This window comes from Corythoichthys intestinalis, chromosome 12 (genome assembly GCF_030265065.1).
Source record: "Corythoichthys intestinalis isolate RoL2023-P3 chromosome 12, ASM3026506v1, whole genome shotgun sequence".
NCBI lineage: Eukaryota > Metazoa > Chordata > Actinopteri > Syngnathiformes > Syngnathidae > Corythoichthys > Corythoichthys intestinalis.
In genome coordinates this window covers 24518747-24541656 of record NC_080406.1, presented here as the reverse complement: position 1 = coordinate 24541656, position 22910 = coordinate 24518747, and the positions used below count along the sequence as shown (strand labels likewise).

The following is a 22910-nucleotide window of genomic DNA, read 5'->3' as shown; positions in this document are numbered from 1 at the left end:
ATTGGTTTTAGTTACTCTTTAAGTCTCCTTAGGCAGAGGGTACACTTACTTATTTTTCCCCTTCTGTCATTGTTTGCATGCTATCCTCATTAAAATATGAAAATCTATAAATGTTTGGGTGGTTTTAATTAAAGTACACAACCTATTTTCATCTGTGTGATTCTGACTAAGATCACATAACATTTGATGGTGATTTTATGCAGAAATGTGAGAAATTCCAAAAGGTTCAGATACTTTTTTATACCACTGTATCTTCATAGCTAGCTAGTTCATAATTATAGAATAATAGATCTTAATATCTTAAAGGAGAGTTCAGAGGTAAAAAACATGTTCTACAGATGCTCAATAGCTCACATATTTATTTATTGGTGCTGTGGTTACAACAGTAATACTCTGAAAATACTAAATTAAAGTGCTGTTATTTATGTTTAATCTGATTCAGGAATGTTATTTCGTCCTCATAACAACAACAAACAGTGTGCAAGCTCAATTCTACATGACGTGTACACCTTAGCTCGCCCGCAGTAAGGAATGCCTTAGGCGGGCATGTTGTAGATTGTTGCGGTCACTTCGACCGACGCATAATCGTGGAAACAATCATTTGTGTTTTAGCATTGTGCTTTTCTTCCTCAACAAACGTCTTTGCACAATTCACACAACATATATTGCACAGTTAAAGTATTTTTCTACAAACACGAGATTTTATCCATAAGGGCAATGAACACGTTTGTTGATGGAACACAACCCATCTTTGGTTCACTAATGCACATAAAAGACTGGTGAAATCTAAAAACCTATAAAAAAACAAAAACAAAACGTAACTATTCACAATTATACTCTCTTAGTTCAAATGAAGTGATACATCTGGTCGATTTACATGTGATTCACCATAAAACACATACTTTGTAACAATACTATACACAATCTACACAGAAAATGTCTAAAAACACAGCCATAATAAGTACAATACATATTACATTGACTGCATGATACTCATATTCACCACCTATGTGATTTCCAAGGGAATGATTGATTTGAGCACGACATAAACAACATGGTCCATCAACATACAGGTACATACAGTTTATATTATGTACAGTACAACTTACATGGCAATGCTATAAGGTTGTGCTCTTTTTCTTTTTTCAATGTACTTTATTACGTTCATTTAGTCTTCTAAACTATTCTGCATAGAATACATGACATTTGTGGTCAGAGAAGACACTTATCAATAGATTATACATATTTTGTATCAGAGATCATCAGATTGTGCAGGTATACCTAATGATGTGTCTTCCAGAGGCAAAGCACAGACGGCTCTTACAGGTCATGCCCGAGTCTTTCAATTTCCTCCACCAGAAAATCGATATCGGACCTAGTAGCAGCCGCATTGGAGATGACCATGCGGAAAAAGTTGACTTTCTCTCCTTGAGGTTGGTAGCCCACCATTGTGCTGCCAGATTCCATCATCATGGCCTTAATCTTTGGGGCCACCTATGAACGGAATGGTGTATTATTATGCATGTGGACACGTGTGAATTATTTCGACAATTTATTTGACAATGAGTCATTTTAAAGGGAACCTCGGACTTAAAGACTTGTTGGCTTTTGTTGGCTCATTTACTAAAGTATATTATTAGAAAAACATAAAATATTGCAATTGATTTAGAAATCTATATAATATTTAGTACATGTTTGGACCTACGGACGGCACCGTGTTTGGAATGGAATGGAATTTTATTGTCATTATCATCGGTATCATTGACAATCATTGACAATTACAAAATGTGATATGATTTACCTGAAGGAACCGAAGAAGAAGACAAAGGCGGACGGGATGAAGCATATGCTTATCAGTTTCCCGTCCCCCATACAACTAAAGACGCACATTCAGGCATGGAACATACATCAAAACTGTACAATAACACAATCAACGCAATGGACGCTCGGGGTGATGACGTAGTTTGTCACTGTCACCAGACAAACACTACTGGTGTTCTGCAATTCTTTCTTCGCGGTAAGATGTCCAACATATGCCCACATCGCTTAAAAGTGGCGAGTACTTACTATTTGTGTTTTTATTGAGCCTTTTGTTACCTTTGCATTGCCTCAAAATACTTTTTGCATGTGTTACCCTCTCATACTTTTAAGCGTTGTGTTTTCTTGCGATAGCTTTAAAGCAGATTGTTAATCTGTTGACCGTATTAGTCATGTAGTGCATTTAAACAACCTTATTTGATATTACTACATTTAAGTATTCTGTAAGGCATCTTTAGTAGGTTCTGTCAATATGCATCCAAACAAAACAAGCTGAAACCGCACGGTAGTAGTATGGGCGTCAAATTCGCCTCTTGTAGATGTTTCGCCGGTGTAGCACATTTTGGCAGAACACCGGTTTTGTCATACTGTCGGCTCGTCTCATCCAGTCTTTCTGTTCATTTTGCTTTTGCTGCTCGATTTGTGAAATATCGACAGTGCTGTCATGCACATTAATGTTGCTCTTGGGTTCAAATTGAAAGGGTTGAACAGATGACATGATTATGTCGCGAGAGTCATAACCTGGAAGCCTGGCAGTGTAACCCAGTGAAATCACCGCCCTGCGACGTCAACAACAATGGCGACCTACTAGTTAAACTAATTTTACGAATTGTATAAAAACGAAAAAATCAAGAGGGGTTTTAATATCAAATTATTTTATCTCATTATAACGTTTATCTTTTAAGAGCGACAAGTCTTACTATCCGTGGATCCCTTTATTCATTTATAATAAATTTTCAAAATTATTCATTTTGAATCAGGGCCGAAATGGCTGTCTGCGCAGTTACCTTCTAAAGTTTATTTCTTTTGTCCTTTGAAATTTGCAAGCATATACAGTAGATTCTGGGAAAGTAACGTGAATATGGCATATCAGTCCCCGTTTAATGTTCACATTAACCAGATTGTCCACCCTGAGATATTTTGTCTAACTCGCTATGCCTACACCTTGAATGCATCAATGCATTCGATTCTATCCAGAAATTAATGTGAATCTTAAAGCAGATGAATGAGTCGTTACCTTGTGTAACCTCTCTTGTCTCTCTTCACCAGCCGGCATGCTGCGTAAGCTCGGCGGAAGGTACCAGAAGCATACGTTGGTGTGCTGCGGCTGATAAGAGAAGGACCGTTTGTAATAAAAGCTGATAGACGCTCACATTGACGCAACATTAGCAACTCTGTTGTAATCGGACAAAACGAGCGGGAAATGAAACATCCAATTTCACTGTAGGAGAAGGGCAAAATACTAAAAAAGCACCCATGTATAAAAGGACCACTCGGTAAATTCTACTTACTGTTTCTACTAGGGCTGCAGCTATTGATTATTTTAGTAGTCGATTAATCGATGAACTAGTTCGTTCGAATAATCGAGTAATCGGATAAGGAACATGAAATATTAAAATACCTGAGCTGAGCCTCAAATGGTATATTAAAAAAAAGGATCTATGTAAAACAAAACAACAATTGGCTAACTTACATAGCAAAGGTCCGCAACCTTAAATGCTATAAAATGCTATTTTTTAAAAAATTATTATTATTTTTTTTTTAGAATGCTCTTAACAAATGGTTTAGACACATATTCCCACTAATAACGGCTAAATATACCTATAAACTAAATTATGAATGCATTAAAAAAAACATTAGCTTAAACAAAAACTTATGTTGGTCTTAACGCGGAGCAGCTGGATTCAGCAATATGAAATGAGGCAGTCTAGAGGGCAGTGTAGCCATCCAAATCAATAAAACTAAATTCACTTTCAAAATAAACCATTACAATGGCACTTTAATGAAACGAATACTCGAAGCAGCAAAATTTAATTTGAATCTTTTTTTCTAATCGAATACTCGAGTTAATCGATTAATCGTTGCAGCACTCGTTTCTACCATGGATTCCCAACGACTGTTCGGGAGGAAGTTATCCAATTTCATTTAAAATGAACTTTTTAACTTTGCGTTAATTGTTTCAAAAATTATTCATTTACTGTATGCACTACTACCACTATTTAAGACAGATTCGTTTAAACAGGTTTTTCCCTCAATTTGTACTGTCTGATTAAAGAAATCCTCTTACCTCTGAGTTGAACACCATCTCGAAGCCTTCTCTGTTTTTTATTTTGTGGTAAAGGTATGACGAGAGTTCAAGACACTTGTCGATATGCTGTTCGAATCCCACTGTTCCCTTATGAGGTAAGAAAAACAAATGAGCTGTATACTGTAAGTGAAAAGTCTACATTTCGTACGATTGTGTAAATGTGAGCATGCAACTATATTTGTGAGCTACGACTGTACCTTTGCTTTCCACATGAGCCAGAATTTAAAAATGTCGACATGGCGGCCACACTGGATGGCCTTGTCTCCCGTGTCGTAAGCAACGTCGTACTGCTTGTCTGGCTGGAAGAGGTAGCCGGCGCACATGGAGTTGCAGCCTTGTAATAAGCCCTGCAAACACAAGGAGTGTCACGCATCAAGAAACACAAATAGTCAAAAGTCCAAAACCAACTTCTCACCTTTTCTCGGACCAGAATGGCAGAGCATTGCAGAGGCACTCCCATCATCTTGTGAGGGTTCCAGGTTACTGAGTTGGCCCTGCACACATCATAGAACATCTATGAGTTCAGTTATGTTCACTTGTTTGGGTGAGGACCAATCAATAGAGACTGAATTTCACAATACACGTGAGGGGAGGATTTAATGTGGAGTGTTTGTAAAGATGTCAAAGGTTTGTGGTTGACTTCAGCTTGTTCTCATGAGAGTTTTGTCAGATTTTCTACCAAAGGCAAGTCACTCTAAATGGAGGAGAACCAAGTGCAAATACTTGTAGTTCAATTATTTAAGTCAGTGGTTTTTAACCTGGGTTCGATCAAACCCCAGGGTTTAGGTGAGTAAGTCTAAGGGGTTCGGCGAAGGTAAAGAAAAGCAGAGCCCTATTTTTGTACGCTGATTAAATTGAGGCAAATTGGCTTTTTAGACCAGGTTTTGTACTGGTTTGCCCCCAATTTACAGGCTTAATCCATTTCTTTTAACTGCTAGTCATCAATCTGATGGGAGAAGGAACTGGTTTGCTCAGTGGAAAGTTGACTCTCACTTGTTATGGGGGAATACAACAGACCAATGAGCAAGGTGGACTCAAATTTGGACTTGTTTATAAAACATGCTGTCAAAATGAGAAGAACTTTGCTAACTTGCTAGATTGTTAGTTTGCTAGCAGAAGTATGGTATTGGTTTTCAATTTGAAAAAAATTGCTTTATTATCTAATTCCGAAGGGTTCGGTACCTTTTAGCAAGGTTAAGAACCACTGATTTAAGCTAAAATCATCTTGAATGTAACACAAGTCAGCAAGCGCCAATTCAGACAAGTTCAAAATGAATTACGACCGCCTGGCTCACTCCCGTAATGTCTCATCAACCCAGAGACATGATAAGCACACATGAATAACTCGGAACCTACAAGCAACAATTATTCTGCAATTAATTAATCTAGTTAATCAGCCATGATGACTATGAAACAAAAGTCAAAAGTTTGGACTCACTTCATCATTTTTGTGTTTTATATATTTTAACTACTATTGTAAATTCTCACTGAAGACATCAACACTATGAACATACATGTGGAATCATGTGCTTGGCAAAAAAAAAGTGAAATAACTGAAAACAGGTTTTATATTCTACATTATCCACCCTTGAAGTGTCTCCAAACTTTTGGCCTATACTGTATATATACATCTTGACACTGTTTGTGTTCAATGGTAAATGGTAAATGGTGTTATACTTATATCCTCAGTTGTTGTTGGTGGCGTTTGAAAGCTTAGGTTTAAAGAAATTCTAAATATCCATCTTGCCTCCTCAGGTGTAGTTTTGAATAAGCAAAGCAAAAGACAGTCTCTAAGGTGCTAGTTACATGATCTGTTCGAAAAATGAATTATTATGAAATACTTTGCAGGATTTTTGTTAATTTTGTTCATTTTTGTTGTTCGTTTTATTGCTTTACAACTTTTATGGACAACATTTTAAAAGTTAGGTCTTTATTTTAAAGAGGAAGTTCGGAATTTTTGACATTAGGCTTAATCTTGGAGTTAGCGGGGGTTTAATTAGTCATTGGAGTTGATTTGAACAAATTCCGTGGACTTCCGTCAGTTATTTGTTAGTTTCAGTGCTCCGGAGTGGCTAAGCTAGCGCGAGTCAATGGTGGTTGAAATCAACTACATCGACTAATTAAATCCCCGCTAACTCGAAGATTAGGCCCTATGTGAAAAATTCAATTACATGCGGTGACATTTTTCTGTTGAGGCAGCAAAAGGAGAAAAATTGGTAAAAAGTAACTGATAAGTTACTGTTAAAGTAACTTAGTTACTATGATAATAAAGTAATCATTAAAGTAACTAGATTACCTTTTTTAGGTGTAATCAGTAATCAATAATTTAATTAGTTTTTTAAGTAATCTGTGACAACACTGCTAATCTGTCTTTCAAGATACTTATCTTCTCTGAGCTTGAGTTTGCAACATCACCTCTTTGAAAGACCTTTTCCATAGAACATTTGCGAGTTGTCTAAATCCACTACATACAGGTAAGGTTTTGTTTGTTTGTTTGTTTGTTTGTTTTTGGTTAAACACAAACAGCAACAAAATATCTTTAAAATCATACATTTGATCCTTTTCCTTTTCATTACAAAACTTGTTTATGTCAGCAAACCTTTTTTATATTGTTACCTATGGACTCCATTCAGCTTGTGTCTGTGTTTCCTTGACATCAGCAACCCTCCTCCCCAAGCACCCTGCACACATTTTTGCACTTGTGGGAACTCATACTCGCAGCATTTATTTTACGCTGTAAATTTAAAAACAATCTCTTACGTCCACATGAAGCCACATGTTGTATTTTTCACAGATGTCAGCAATTTCATTGATGGGATCGAAGGCCCCGTAGACCGTGGTGCCGGCTGTGGCGTTCACGTACATGGGAACACAACCCTAGAAGAGAAGAGCAAGTCGCTTATAATGCTATTTCCCTGACATCAAAAAGACAGGACAGAGTGTTTGTGTAATAATGCACTCCTGCTCTCTGCAGATACGGTAGGAGCAAAATTGCTTGCCCGCCCCCTCTCGCCCTCACATCACTTTGCCTTGAAGAATGAGTCGCAGTACTTTGCTCCTCATATGTGAGTGGACAAAAGCATTTTTAATCTAACCTTGCTCACGCTAGCAAATATCCTCATAGACGAATGCCTCTAGAACCGCTGTCATACATGTATGGGGTAAGCTTGCATCCCAAATCATCCTTTTTTAATTTTTATTTAACATTAAAAAAAAAAAAAAAATCATTTTATTTATTTTTTTTAAACTTGTCCTGTTCAGCTGTTTGACATGGAGAATGGAAGTCTAAGTCCCCGGGTGGTCTGAACAGTTTTAATGTTTGACATTGAGAGTCTGACATACTCCCATTGTGATCATTCAACATACTTCGTTTTCGTTTATTATGACAAAGCAGCGAACAGGAAGGGGTTATGGGGGAACAGAAGAAAAGAAACACAAGAGAAGAAAGAAAGGAATCATAAACTACAACAAGAAATACATTGAACGTCTCCACTAACGGGGGTGGGGGAGTCTATAAGCTAAGTGATTGAAAGGGGTAGAGTGTACACAAATCAGTTCTGTGATCTAGAACCCAGTAATCGTGTGAATCCCTTTTGAGTGTAAGCCTTTTGGCGACCGACTCTACGCTGCCCCATTGCCAATCCCGGCACCAGGACCCAAATCATCCTTTCCAATTGCAATGAATGAAAAAGTAATTCATTTGTTCAAGCTTAACCCCAAAACAACTAATTGTTTGAAAAAGTATTTCTGGTTGATAGTATAAGACAAGGGCGTAGATTTGGTCTCAACATTGGTAGGGACGCTATAACAGCATGACCTGCATATACACTTTTTCCAGGGGACAGGACACAAATAAGACCAAACAGATTGGGTGAACGCGGATCAGGGCTACATTTCTCAGAAATATGCTGTTGTGTTGCCTACGTGAAAATGAAAAAAGTTCACCTTTTTATTTTCGTTGGGGAAATCCCACCTTCTTCATGTCAAGGAAATTTACTGTGGTTGTGTTTTTGTGTGTGTTATTTCTTAAAGAAACGTATGCATAGGCTGCAAATAAAATTATTTTTCAATGAATGATGGAGAAAATAAATAAATATAATTTAATAAGTGAATAAATCCACAGTTTAATTAACGTTAATGGTAGAAAACAAATACAGTACAGGAGGACACTTATCTCCAATCTGCTTTCTACTCGAGTTTTGCAGTTTAGCAAGTTCACACAGTTTAATGTTATGCTAACTGTGATGCAGGTTGGACTTTCAGTAGCAAAATTAGTGGCGTGTTACCCAGAATCCCCACTTCCACAACACTGACGTCTACTTACAGTGGCTGCTGCTGCGGCTGGCCGAAAAAAAATTCTTAATATCCCTCGTCTTTGAAAGGGGTGGACGAGGCGGCATGTTGACATGTATTTGTGTCGGGGTTGTGTAAGTGTGCATGCTTGTTTGTTCTAGTCATCAACCAATCAAATGTGCGTTTGAGGGGAAAAAAATGGGCCGGCACATTCGGCAAGTGAAAAGTATTATTATAATAATAATTATCATCAATTATAATCATTATATAATCCAAATAAAGTTGCTTAAAAGTTGGTGGGGACAATTTGAGCATCCTGAAAAGTTGGTAGTGTTATGTCCCTACCGTCCCTATGCAAACTCACACCCTTGGTATAAGACAGACAGACAGACGGACGAAGTGCACAGTGTTTAGTGTTGAGACATCTACACTCCTCAAAGAGGATGAAGACTATATGATTTTATTTGTATTGTAGTCAAATGAGTTTTAGTGTGTTTTCGATCGAGATCAAGGGTGACAAACCGGTTCTCACAGGGTTGCAGTGTGTGCTGGATTTCATTCCAACCAAACGAAATGAATACCTTTTCACCAATCTGGTGTCTTCCAAGAGTAATCAGTTGATTCGTCAGGAGCTGAATGTTTTAGCAGAAATCTCATTGGTTGAACTGTCTGTGCTGGATCTGGACGCTTGGGGTGATGACGTAGTTTGTCACTGTCACTCGACGAATACTAGCAATTCCTTCTATGCAGCGAGATGTCCAACACATGCGCTCATCGGTTAAAAGCAGCGAGTACTTACTATTTGTGTTTTATTGAGTCTTTTGTCACCTTTTCATTGACTCAAAATACTTTTTGCATGTGTTTCCCTCTCATACTTTTAAGCATTGTGTTTTGGTGCGGTAGCTTTTAAGCAGATTGTTGATCTGTTGACCACATTAGTCAAGTAGCGTATTTAAACCACCCCTATTTGATATTACTTAGTAAGTATTTTCTTGACACATCTTTAGTATGTTCTGTCTGTATGCATCCAAACAAAACAAGTTGAAAGCGCACGGTAGTACTTTGGGTGTCAAATTCGCTTCATGTACAGTGGATGTTTCGCCAGTGTAGCACATTTATGCAGAACACTGGCTTTGTCATACTCTCATCTGGTCTCATCCTGTCTTTCCGGTTCATTTTGCTTTTGCTGCTCGTTTTGTGAAATATCGACAGTGCTGTCATGCTCATTAATGTTCCTCTCGGGTTCAAATTAAAGGGGTTGAACAGATGACATGTTTATGTCGCTCGAGTCATACTCTGAAAGCCTGGCAGCATAATCATGTGACGTCACCGCCCTGCGCCGTCAACAACAATTGGGACCTACTTTTTAAACTAATTTTACAAATTGTACAGTGGGGCAAATAAGTATTTAGTCAACCACTAATTGTGCAAGTTCTCCCACTTGAAAATATTAGAGAGGTCTGGAATTGTCAACATGGGTAAACCTCAACCATGAGAGACAGAATGTGGAAAAAATACCCAGAAAATCATATTGTTTGATTTTTAAAGAATTTATTTGCAAATCATGGTGGAAAATAAGTATTTGGTCAATAGCAAAAGTTCATCTCAATACTTTGTTATGTACCCTTTGTTGGCAATAAAGGAGGTCAAACGTTTTCTGTAACTCTTCGCAAGCTTTTCACACACTGTTGCTGGAATTTTAACCCATTCCTCCATGCAGATCTCCTCTAGAGCAGTGATGTTTTGGGGCTGTCGTTGGGCAGCATGAACTTTCAACTCCCTCCACAGATTTTCTATGAGGTTGGGATCTGGAGACTAGCTAGGCCACTCCAGGACCTTGAAATGCTTCTTACGAAACCACGCCTTTGTTGCCCTGGCTGTGTGTTTGGGATCATTGTCATGCTGAAAGACCCAGCCACGTCTCATCTTCAATGCCCTTGCTGATGGAAGGAGATTTTCTCTCAAAATCTCTCGATACATGGCCCCATTCATTCTTTCCTTTACAAAGATCAGTCATCCTGGTCCCTTTGCAGAAAAACAGCCCCAAAGCATGATGTTTCCACCCTCATGCTTCACAGTGGGTATGGTGTTCTTCGGATGCAATTCAGTATTCTTTTTCCTCCAAACACGAGAACCTGTGTACCTACCCAAAAGTTCTATTTTGGTTTCATCTGACCATAACACATTCTCCCAGTCCTCTTCTGGATCATCCAAATGCTCTCTAGCGAACCGCAGACGGGCCTGGATGTGTACTTTCTTCAGCAGGGGGACACGTCTTGCAGTGCAGGATTTGAGTCCCTGGCGGCGCATTGTGTTACTGATAGTAGCCTTTGTTACTGTGGTCCCAGCTCTCTGTAGGTCATTCACTAGGTCCCCCGTGTGGTTCTGGGATTTTTGCTCACCGTTCTTGTTATCATTTTGATGCCACGGGGTGAGGAGGGAGTTGAAAGTCCGTGTTGCCCAACGACAGCCCCAAAACATCACTGCTCTAGAGGAGATCTGCATGGAGGAATGGGCCAAAATACCAGCAACAGTGTGTAAAAAGCTTGTGAAGAGTTACAAAAAAAGGTTTGGCCTTTGTTATTGCCATCAAAGGGTACATAACAAAGTATTGAGATGAACTTTTGGTATTGACCAAATACTTATTTTCCACCATGATTTGCAAAAAAAATATTTAAAAATCAAACAATGTGATTTTCTGTTTTTTTTCCACATTCTGTCTCTTATGGTTGAGGTTTGCCCATGTTGACAATTACAGGCCTCTCTAATATTTTCAAGTGGGAGAACTTGCACAATTAGTGGTTGACTAAATACTTATTTGCCCTACTGTATAACAACGAAAACATCAATAGGGGTTTCGATATCAAATTATTTGAACTCATAATAAAGTTTATCTGTTGAGAACAACTAATCTTTCTATCCGTGGATCCCTTTAAAATGAATTGACGACTTTCACTATTAATGCCAGCAAATTAGTGAAGTGATTGTCGTTTACGCATGTTTTCCCCTACTTGCTGTTTCCACAATTTCCCCTGAATTCCTATGGCTACATTTTGTTGATTTTGTGTCACTTATACAAAAATGTGCTGACTTTTTTTGGTTTTAGTCATTGTACCCTTTGCTTGGCTTCGATTACTTTGGCTTCCAAATCAGCAGGAATGACTCTACCCCTGGAAAAAAAAATCAATGGTCAATCACAGGAATGTTTGATTTACAATCTACATTGCTATAGAAAAAATAAAATAACAACCTGTCATCTGTTTTGAGCAGAATTAAATTGTCCGTTCCAAATCCTAATGCTGCGCTAGCCTTCTTGATTGAATAGTGGCTCTGCAAAAAGATGCTTCAAATCAGCATTTAGCATACGTACAGTACATTCACAATGGCAAACAAGTGAACTAACATGCTCAGAGGTGAAGAGGACCAGCCGAGGTGCAGATGCCATGCCTTTGCTTTTCACCTCAGGGAAGTACTTGTAGCGTGCAATCATCACCCCGTACATGTTGGAGATGGCTCCTCCTGCAAGGAAAGCAGACGGGCTCTCTCAGCAGCTATCGACAGCGCTTAAGCCGTGTGTCTGATCGAGCGTGACGCAAGCGCGACGGCATACTTCAAGTCCATGCGGCGTCTCACCTGGAGAAAAGATGCCATCCCCCTCCCCCTCTGGCCAGCCAATGAATTCGCGCATCTTTTTCAGCGTCAGCTGCTCCATCAGTACGAAGACAGGGGCAATTTCGTAGGTGAACCTGGAACACCGGAAATACATGTTTAGTTTTTCTGGACGGATTGGATCAATATAGCACATGTTGACATTTAATAGTGTGAACATGTAAAGGCTGATTGCGTTTTAAGGGCAGGGTGCAGTTTCGGATTTCTGAGGACACATGCATCGCATTTCCCATGAAATTTCCAGGCGTGAAAAGACAGTTAATATATAATAGAGAGTGGATGCTGTAGTCAATTACTTATAATTTCATGAAAGTTGCACTGTTTGGCCTTTGAAAGCCAAAACTCTGGGTTTAAAAATGTTTATTCAGTTCATTCATTTTACTTTTATTTTCTTACTGTTGGGCTAGTATTACACATGTTTTAATTTCATGAATTTAGCACTATTTTGGCCTTTGAGAGACAAAGCTCGAGTCCTCTACTAGAGGCCTTGGAGCTTGAGGGTTCTGATCTGATCTTAGCTGTCCACTAGGATTGCACTCTTCTGAACGTCAGCTGTTGTTCCTGGTATCTGTTGGAGCCATGCACCCAGCTTGGGGGTTACTGCCCCTAGTGTCCCGATCACTACTGGCACCACTGTTGCCTTTACTCCCCACATTTTCTCCAACTCTTCCTTGAACCCTTGATATTTCTCCAGCTTTTCGTGTTGTTTTTTCCTGTTGCTATCGCTCGGGATTGGATGTATCACTTCTACTGTCTTCTGATGTTTATCCACCACCACTATGTCAGGTTGGTTGGCCATCACCAGTTTGTCTGTCTGGATCTGGAAGTCCCAAAGGATCTTGGCTCGGTTGTTCTCGACCACCTTTTGAGGTGTTGCCCACCTTGACTCTGGGGTCTCCAGTCCTCACAGATGTTCCTGTACACTATGCCTGCTACTTGGTTATGTCGCTCCATGTATGCCTTGCCTGCCAGCATCTTACACCCTGCTGTGATGTGCTGGACTGTCTCAGGGGCCTCTTTGCATAGCCTGCACCTTGGGTACTGTCTGGTGCGATTGACCCCGGCCTGTATTGATCTTGTGTTTAGGGCCTGTTCTTGTGCTGCCATGATCAGTGCCTCCGTGCTGTCTTTCAGTCCGGCCTTTTCCAGCCACTGGTATGTTTTTCCCATGTCAGCTCCCCCCTGAATTAGTCAGTGGTACATACCATGCAGGGGCTTGTCCTTCCATGATAGCTCTTCAGGGTCCTCCTCCTTACTGGGCTTCTGTTGCCTGAGGCATACACCGAGCAGGTCATCACTGGGGGCCATTTTCATGATGTACTCTTGGAGGGATGTAGTTTCCTCCTGGATAGTGGCTCTGATGCTCACTAGTCCTCGGCCTCCCTCTCTCCGCTTTGTGTAGAGCCTCGGGATACTGGACTTAGGGTGAAACCCTCCATGCATTGTAAGGAACGTCCTTGTCTTGATGTCAGTAGCCTCATCTCTTCCAGTGGCCAGGATACGATGCCAGCAAGGTATCTGATTACTGGTAGGGCATCGCTGTTAATGGCCTGGAACTTATTATTGCCATTCAGCTGACTCTTGAGGACCTGCCTCACCCTTTGTAAGTATTTGGTTGTGGCAGACCCCCTAGTTGCTTCCTCATGGTTGCCATTTGCCAGTGTGATCCCCAGGTATTTATAGCTGTCCTGCACATCTGTAAGATCGCGTTAACGGGCATTAATTAATTTTTCATATTAATCACGTTAAAATATTTGACGCAATTAACGCAGATGGTCCGCTCAGACAGATTTAAATGACAGTCCAGTGAAACGCTCACTTGTTGTGTTTTATGGAGCTTTGCCGCCCTCTGCTGGCGCTTGGGTGCGACTGATTTTATAGGCTTCAGCACCCATAAGCATTGTGTAAGTAATTATTGACATCAACAATGGCGGGCTACTAGTTTATTTTTTGACTGAAAATTTTACAAATTTTATTAAAACGAAAACATTAAGAGGGGTTTTAATATAAAATTTCTATAACTTGTACTAACATTTTTCTTTTAAGAACTACAAGTCTTTCTATCCATGGATCGCTTTAACAGAATGTTAATAATGATAATGCCATCTTGTTGATTTATTGTTATAATAAACAAATACAGTCCTTATGTATGTTGAATGTATATATCCATCTTGTGTCTTATCTTTCCATTCCAACAATAATTTACAGAAAAATATGGCATATTTTATAGATGGTTTGAATCGCGATTAATTGCGATTAATTATGATTAATTTTTAAGCTGTAATTAACTCGATTAAAAATTTTAATCGTTTGACAGCCCTAATATATATATATACAGTATATATATATATATATATATATATATATATATATATATATATATATATATATATATATATATATATATATGTATACATACACAGTGTATATACAGGGTGACCCAAAAAAAGTTTACACTGCCATAATACAACTTAAATGCCATGTTTATTCAGCTTCGAATTAGAATTTAATCACAAATTATACATTATTGTAAAGAACATGTACAGTACACTCTATTTTTCAATGTGTCCTCCCTTAAGTGTCACAACAGCCTCCAGGCACCTGCGGAACGCTTGACAGGTCTTCTTTATGTAGGATGCTGTCATCTTTTCCCAAGATCTAACAATGGACCTCTCCAAGGCTGCCACAGAAGTTTGTGGCTTCTTACAGGCACTGTCCTCCACAGTTGCCCATATGCTATAATCCAGGGGATTGAGATCTGGACTCTGGGGCGGCCACATATCACCTTGTCAATCAACTTTTTGGTCCGCACAGATCGGCACTTCCAGACCCAGGTTTTCGTGAGGCTGTTCCAGTATCTTTCAGCTTCTTTTTAACTTTGTAGACTGCACATCTGGATATTCTCAGATTTGCTGCAATCTCAGTAGGTGTCAGACCGGCACGCAGCAATTCAGGTACAGCTAAAGTTTTCTTCACTTTCAGCAGAAGCACAGGAATTGTAGAGACGAGAGATTACCAGCTGCATTGAGTGACCTTAATGAATCACTTAAGCATGACAACCTATTTAGATATGTTTCAATGGCTTTTAAACAAGCAGTCAATTGAGTGTAAACTTTTTTTGGGTCACCCTGTATATATATATATATACAGTGTAAATATATATATATATATATATATATATATATATATATATATATATATATATACATATATATATATATATATATATATATATATATATACATATACAGTATATTGTGATGTTTTGGATTTCGATCAATTCAAATGGATCTTTACTTAACCGATTGATATGTCCTTACAGATCGATGTTTAACTCGAGGTGTAACATCACCAATTTTAGGACGACATGAAACCATATGGTCGGAAAAGGGTGGAGTGCCCTCTCCGGGTCAGGGATGAGATCCTTCCCCAAGTGGAGGAGTTCAAGTATCTTGGGGTCTTGTTCATGAGTGAGGGTAGGAGGGAGCAGGAGATCGACAGGCGTATCGGTGCAGCGTCTGCAGTAATGCGGACTCTGCACGGGTCCGTAGTGGTGAAGAAGGAGCTGAGCCGAAGGGCGAAGCTCTCGATTTACTATTCGATCTACGTTCCTACCTTCACCCATGGTCATGAGCTGTGGGTAATGACCGAAAGAACAAGATCCCAAGTACAAGCGGCAGAAATGAGTTTCTTCCGCAGGGTGTCCGGGCTCTCCCTTAGAGATAATGTGAGAAGCTTGGTCATCCGGGAGGGACTCAGCATCAAGCCGCTACTTCTATGCGTTGAGAAGAGCCAGCTGAGGTGGCTTGGGCATCTGGTTCTGATGCCTCCTGGACGCCTCCCCGGAGAGGTGTTCCGGGCAGGTCCCACCGGCAGGAGGCCCTGGGGACGACCCAGAACACACTGGAGAGACTGTGTCTCTCGGCTAGCCTGGGAACGCCTTGGGATCCCACCGGAGGAGCTGGTTGAAGTGGCTGGGGAGCAGGAAGTCTGGGTTTCCCTGTTAAAGCTGCTGCCCCTGTGACCCGACCCCGGAGCAAACGGAAGATGATGGATGGATGGATGGATGGATGGATGGATTAAACCATATGTATTCTTTACAAAGTCTGCCACAATTTGATTTAACAGACGTCAATCAATGGACTGATAGAGATTGATGTATTATCTCACCCATATTAGTTATCCCTGCATTCTCTCTGAGTTTTGGGATACAAAACGATTACAAAGGGGGGAGTTCTTGGAGAATGCCAGACAACCTACATGTTGGTGTTGGCTGTCGAGGTGAGCCACTCCCCCGCCAAACCGACAATGTCCAATCCAGTGGAGAGCTGGTTGAAGAACCTGGGATGACCTGCACGATGAGCAATGCAAAGGCAGAATTTCAGTACCCACTCACATTCAAGCTCATTGGGGTCTTGTCAGCCCTCACCTGTCCTAACACCGTACTTGAGGGTGTCCCTACAGTCCACCAGAATCTGCTCCAGAGACTCGGGCTGTTCTGAGAGCTCCAGGTTGAAGCCCTCCATGCCCTCCAATAGCTGGTGTGGGTGGTGGAAGTCCAGCACCTTGGTGGATCTGTCGAATGTTTTGCGGATGTAGCTGGTGAGGATTTCCACCACCTCCAGCAAGAACTGCATGGTGGGCTCTTCTCCATTTTTGGCAGGTAAAAGCTCTGTAAATAGAAAAGAAGTCAGTAAATTATTTTAAGTCTCAATAAATACATTGAACACACACACAAAAAAGTTGGGTTTTTTTGTGTGTGGGGGGGGGGCTACTTCGCGTTTTTTTTTACTTATCTCAGCGGGTTCTGGTGCCCATTAACCTCGAAAAACAAGGGAACACTGTATTTTAAAAAATTGTTTGAAAAAGTAAAACTTGTATGGTATATTACTTCAGTCACAAAGCCAAACCAGCAAATAACATGGATCCCAAAATCATTACCAAAACAGGAAACTTCACACTGGATTTTTAGAATTTTACAGTTATCGCGCTTTCCTGCTGTCAACAGACTTTTTGGAGGGTACAAAGTTATTTTCCACCAGGATTTGGCACCTGTCCTCAAAGTAAAAACTACTATGACTTGGTTCAATAACCCTGGAACATCGGTTATTGGTCGGCCATTCACCTGACTTGAACACAATTGATTAATGGTTTAAAATGAGGAAACCCTAAACGAAATAATTTTGAGGCAAATTTCCAATCACAGAGCAACTTCAGCTGAAACAACACCTCAACTGTGATAAAGGCTGATCAGCTGCACCTTAATCATGTAAATAATGCAAAAGGAAAACAAACAAAGTATTGAGGCCATGTCACTTTACCACACTTTTCGGGAGGCCAACAGTTGTGTGTCGGTCACATGAACTGTTCTAAATTTTTGAATTACTGTTTTTTTTGTTGTTGTTGTTGCTTTCTGCTGCAATCATTAAAAATTTGGGGAAAAGTGCTGTAAAATACAGTATATATACCCATATTTTAACGTATGAGTGCTAAACTAAAATAACATCACTTTTTGAAACAAACAATTGAAATAAATGGACTTTCTCCACAATATTAAACTTTTTGGCACATACTTGTATACTTAACATTAAAGAATACTTTATAATCTCAACAGAACCTTACAACTTTCAAAATTCTGCCGTAACAAAGACTCAATAATTTCACACTAGTTATTTCAGTGGTGTTGAACCTTATTACATCATACAGGGAACTATACTGTATTTGCCAGTCTATGAGGTGCACTTGAAGATAAGCCGTGCCCACCAAATTTGACAAGAAAATGGTATTTGCTCATTTAACAGCAGCACTAGACTATAAAATGGATGTGCCCAACATTATATACTGGGATATTAATACCAAAAGGCATGCAGCTCAGCCTGTAAAAATCCATATATAGGACACAGCAGACTATAAACTGCAGGGTTCAAAGGAACGGTTTACACTCTGAAAATTATGGTCTTTCTAATAATTTGTTCATCTCGTGACGCAGTGAAATTAATCTTCAAGCCTTTGTTTTTTTTAATGAGATTACATAACTATGATCCGTAATTAATTTATCTAAATAATCTCTTGATTTAATTCCACCTAAATAATAGCTAAGAAACGGCACTTCAAGCAAATCTTAATTTAAAGTCATTATTGTGGCATATTAAAAGACCCTCAAAATGGTCAAGTCATATATTGACCCATTTGGCTGTATTTGAGTCTCATTCTAAATGCTGGTGGCAACTAGTGCTGCACCGATTAATTGATTAACTGAGGTAATTCAAGTAGAAAAAAGCTTCAAATCAGATTTTGCTGCTTTAAGTATTGGTTTAATTAGAGTGGCGTTGTAATGGTTTGTTTTGAAAGTGTTTGCATTTAGTTTTATAGATTTGGGTGGATACACTGCCCTCAAGTGGCAATAGTGAATATGACATATCTCATTTAACATGGCTCAATTCAGCTGCTCCCTGTTAAGACCGACATAAGTTTTTGTTTGAGGTCATGTTTTTTTTTTTTTTATGCCTTCTTAATTTAGATTATAGATATTATTAGCCGTTTTTGTGGGAATATGTGTTTGAACGATTTGTTAAGAGCATTGTAAAAAAAACGCTAGCATGTTATATCATTTAAGCTAGTGGACTTTTGTTATGCACGTTAGCCAAATGTTCTCTTGTTGTATTTAAATCCTAATTTATTTATTCATTTTTTTATACCATTTGAGGCTAAGATCAGTTTTTTATTTTTAAATTAAAGTGCAATTCTGATTAGTTTGAAGAAACACTGGGGAACTCTATTTTGTATTCGCATTTAATGCTCTTTTGAAAGTGCAATCTTGGCAAGCCTTTGTTTTACATCTCTTAAAATGTATTCTGCAACGCATTAAATGTTCCTAATCCGATTACTTGATTATTAAAACTAACTAGTTGATAGATTAATTGACTACTAAAATAATCAATAGCTGCTGCCCTAGTGGCAACCCTTTTGTTTTGACAACCACGAGGAATACCACAGTGTTTTTATACCAATCTTGAAATCATTTGAAACAAAAGTCAAATAAAACTCCAAGCCAATACAAACAGATACAGTTAACATACTTCACAACTAGTGAACTCATTTACAGAAAAGGTCGAGTTAGACATGAAAAAAAGTACAATCATGAGATTTAGAATAATAATGCCGAATATAACAGCAGCGAATTCCAATGTAATTACATTTTTGTTTGTATGTTTTTCAGCAGGGGCATCACTAGGGTTTAAAAACAGGAGGCAGTTGCACAGGATGTAAGTGAACGTAGCGTACAAGCACAAAACTTCACAAACAACTGACAAAGACTAACACAAACAACTAACAAAGACTAATAATTGATATATTATTGATTATATAAATATAAATCAATCAATCAATAAATATATATATATATATACGTATAGGCTAATGCCATGACTTTCGCTCACAACACAGTAATTGTTTGTTCCCAAATATTTGTACGTCGCACAGATTACATTTTTTGGCATATTTGTAACAAAAATGGCTGTAATTTCTATCCTCTGAAAAATACTACTAATTACTTGATTTTTACGTATCTACGTCAGGCTAATTTGCCTTACACACACACAGGCACACACACATACGTATATACAAACACTTTACATACATATACACACACACAAACACACACACACATAGACTCCTACATACATACATACATACATACATACATACATACATACATACATACATACATACATACATACATACATACAGTACAGGCCAAATGTTTGGACACACATTCTCATTCATGCATTTTCTTTATTTACATGTCTATTTACATTGTAAATTCTCACTGAAGGTAATAAAACTATGAATGAACATGTGTGGAATTATGTACTTAGCAAAAAGGTGAAATACTAAAAACATGTATAATATGATAGTGTCTTCAAAGTACCCGCCCTTTGTTCTAATGACTTTTTTGCACACTCTTGCCTTTCAGGGTTGTAGGTTGGGGTAGCAGCATTTTTTAAAAAATTTATTTATTTATTTTATTTTATTTTATTTTTTTTAATAAAACAAAACCAAATTATTTAGGAGGGGGGTTTAAGAATATTTTAGGGGGCTTCAGAGGTTAGAAAAAAATTTAGTACATTTTTAAAAATCTTTTACTACAAATTTATAACGCATTTATGACACCTTTATTACAACAAACAAAGCAGATATACTTATTATGTTTTTTCCCTCGATAATTGTGCCCACCCACCTCTGGCAAACAGGTTGGAGAAATCTGTCTCCGTGCGTGTGAAGCGAGCACCCCCGCTACTGTTGTCACACGAGAGCATGAGGCTCCTGGACGCGCGCTCCTTCAACGAGGCCGCCAGCCTGCTCCTCTCCTCCACGCTGTTGTTCTTCTGCAGGAAACCTTACACAGAGCGCACCGTGCTTACGACAAAGAGAAGCCTCCAACTTTCTTTGAGTCTCCCCCTCCTCACGGGGCCCCTTTGAGGGCCCCCCTTGTTATAGCTGGTGTGGGGGAGTGCGGGAGGCAGGGGGCGTCAATCCGATGACATCGGCAGCGAAACAAATCGCTGCTGTAAATGGAAAGCGTTACATTCGACTGAGCAGATCCTAGATCAGCCACAAAATCAGGTGTTCGTAAATCTCGACAGGGGAATTGCAATCTCAATCGCATTTGTTTATTGCAAATCTATTGATGGTTTTTTTTTTCTTCATTGGAGCCCTTTATGATGCAGATGAAGACTGCTTGCCGGCTAATTCAAGAGTCCTGATGAAAGCAGCCGAACGTGTCGGTCAAAAAATGGGCAGCCCACCGGTGCGTCACATTCACTATTATGGGATGTGTCAGCTCGCATCACGCTGACTCAAATAGACTCTCGGGGAGTCACTTGTAAAATATATCTCTAATTCCCTTCTTTTATCTCATCAGCTTCCACTGAAGAGTGATGTATATAATCAATCATCGCCAAATTTCGCAAAATTGGATTTGAATAATAAAAAGAAAAGGAATAGAACAAATTTTGCAGACTTACCACAGATCTTCATTCCCAATTTCCTTGTACAGCCATGAGCAACACCACACCAAGCGTCATAGCCTAAATATAAGAAAATCCATAATATATATAGGTGAAATAAAAATAGAGAAAAATAATGGGGTTGAGCAGAATCATTTAAACATTTCGATAAATTCCTCAAATGCGGACGCTCCTATACCCCTCCATGAACCATTTTAAAACCAAATGAATTATTTCTTGGTCTTAAAGATGCTATTGAATGAAAAGCAAGACAACAACAGTGCCTTATCGTGGGCTGCCAGCCATCAGAAGGGAGGGTGAGGAGGGGGCACTTTGGATAGGTAGGAGGGGGACCGGGCAATCAAACCCCCATCTCTTCTTTAAAAAAAAAAAAAAAAAAAAAAAAAAAAAAAAAAAAAAAAAAAAAAAAAGGCAATTTAGAAGTCGAGGGTGTGGGGTGGGAACAACAAATCCACATTTGAATCCTTGGCTCTGGATCATTAGACAAATCATTGGCCTAATGTACCCATGCAGTTGCATTTTATTATTATTATTATTATTATTTATTTTTTTTAAATCACAAGAATTCTTATAGCCTATACGTTTTAAAGTTTTTGAAATACATCCATTTGCTCACATTTATTTAGAATTGTTTTTATTAGCGAAATGCGTCACAATCCAGTGGCCTTGTTTTGTTGTTCCTTCCAAAAATTACCTCGGGCTGTAAATGCTCAAGTTTTCCATTGAGGCCAATTTCACATGGTTCAATTAATTGACACTATGGGGTCTTTTTTCAAGCATGCTTCCATGAATCCAGAAATAGACAGCGGAAACCCATTTTCCATAATAATAACAATAATAATAATAATGATAACAACAATAATATTAATAATACAGTAATAATCTCCACGGTGTCTTTATTGCAGCAGTGAAATAACCTCCTTGCTTTCCCCTCCCTCCCTCCCTCCCTCCCTACCTTCCTCCCCCGAATGAAAATGATTAATGAGCCACGAAATAGGCCCAAATAACAGGCGTGAAACGCCATTTTATCTGCCGAGCACCTACTTGAGCCCGGCGGCCGTAAATTTGTCGCGTTGGGATCCGGATCGCCGTCGGAGGAGGAGGACTGTGCAGACGCCATCAATCCAGTGCCGACTCGGAGCCAAAGTCCTCAGCTTCGCCCCCCTTCCAAAAACAAAAAAAAAAAAAAGAAAAAAAAAACAAAAACAAAAAGAAAATATATCCTCAAGTGTTCTGTATCCTTCCTCTTTCTAAGAATCTCTCTCTTTTTTCTTTTATATCCCAGAAGAAATAAAAGCTTCTCACTGGTGGGGAAGAGAAGACAATCATGCATATGGTGTTTTATAATAAAATAATTTTATTAATCCAACAAAATTATTCTGATCCTCATTCTCAAATCTTCCAGCCTTCAGTCATCAAACCTTAACATTTCAAGTTATGAATCGAATCAATCTTACATTTAATTTTGCTGCAATTTGGGCAATGTTAAATGACCCAAAAAAGTCAACTATGTCCAAACTGTAAGTAATCCAACCAATTTAAAAAAGGAGTTCGATGCTATCAAACACCTGTTACAGCTGCGTCTCCCTGAATAATTTTGCACATTTCCTCGAGTTTGCAAACCCACTCACCGTGGATGTGAACCAGACGACGATCCGCAGTCCAAAATAGAGTCGAGTAGCTCCAGAACTACACTCGTGCAAGCCTACGCAAGGTGACCTTGTCCGGGTTTGAGTTGACATCTAAGCCCGCAAATGAGGCGTCATTCCGGGCTTCCAAACGCGGTTGTCTCC

General features: G+C 39.1%; 1 protein-coding gene across 1 annotated transcript; it reads right to left on the bottom strand.

Annotated features, from left to right (window-relative positions):
* Positions 1–342: 342 nt before the first annotated feature.
* On the bottom strand, positions 343–22897 carry LOC130926777 (glutamate decarboxylase 1-like). Its single transcript, XM_057851975.1, has 17 exons — positions 22749–22897; positions 22162–22281; positions 21115–21177; positions 20328–20486; positions 16518–16760; positions 16349–16439; positions 12053–12165; positions 11823–11938; positions 11670–11749; positions 11535–11589; positions 6887–7003; positions 6743–6807; positions 4542–4620; positions 4324–4473; positions 4106–4213; positions 3056–3145; positions 343–1494 (listed from the first exon to the last, which is right to left on the bottom strand). The coding sequence occupies exons 2-17, from the start codon at positions 22235–22237 to the stop codon at positions 1321–1323; spliced, it is 1779 nt and encodes a 592-aa protein (XP_057707958.1). The 5' UTR covers positions 22238–22281; positions 22749–22897; the 3' UTR covers positions 343–1320.
* Between the last annotated feature and the right edge of the window lie 13 nt (positions 22898–22910).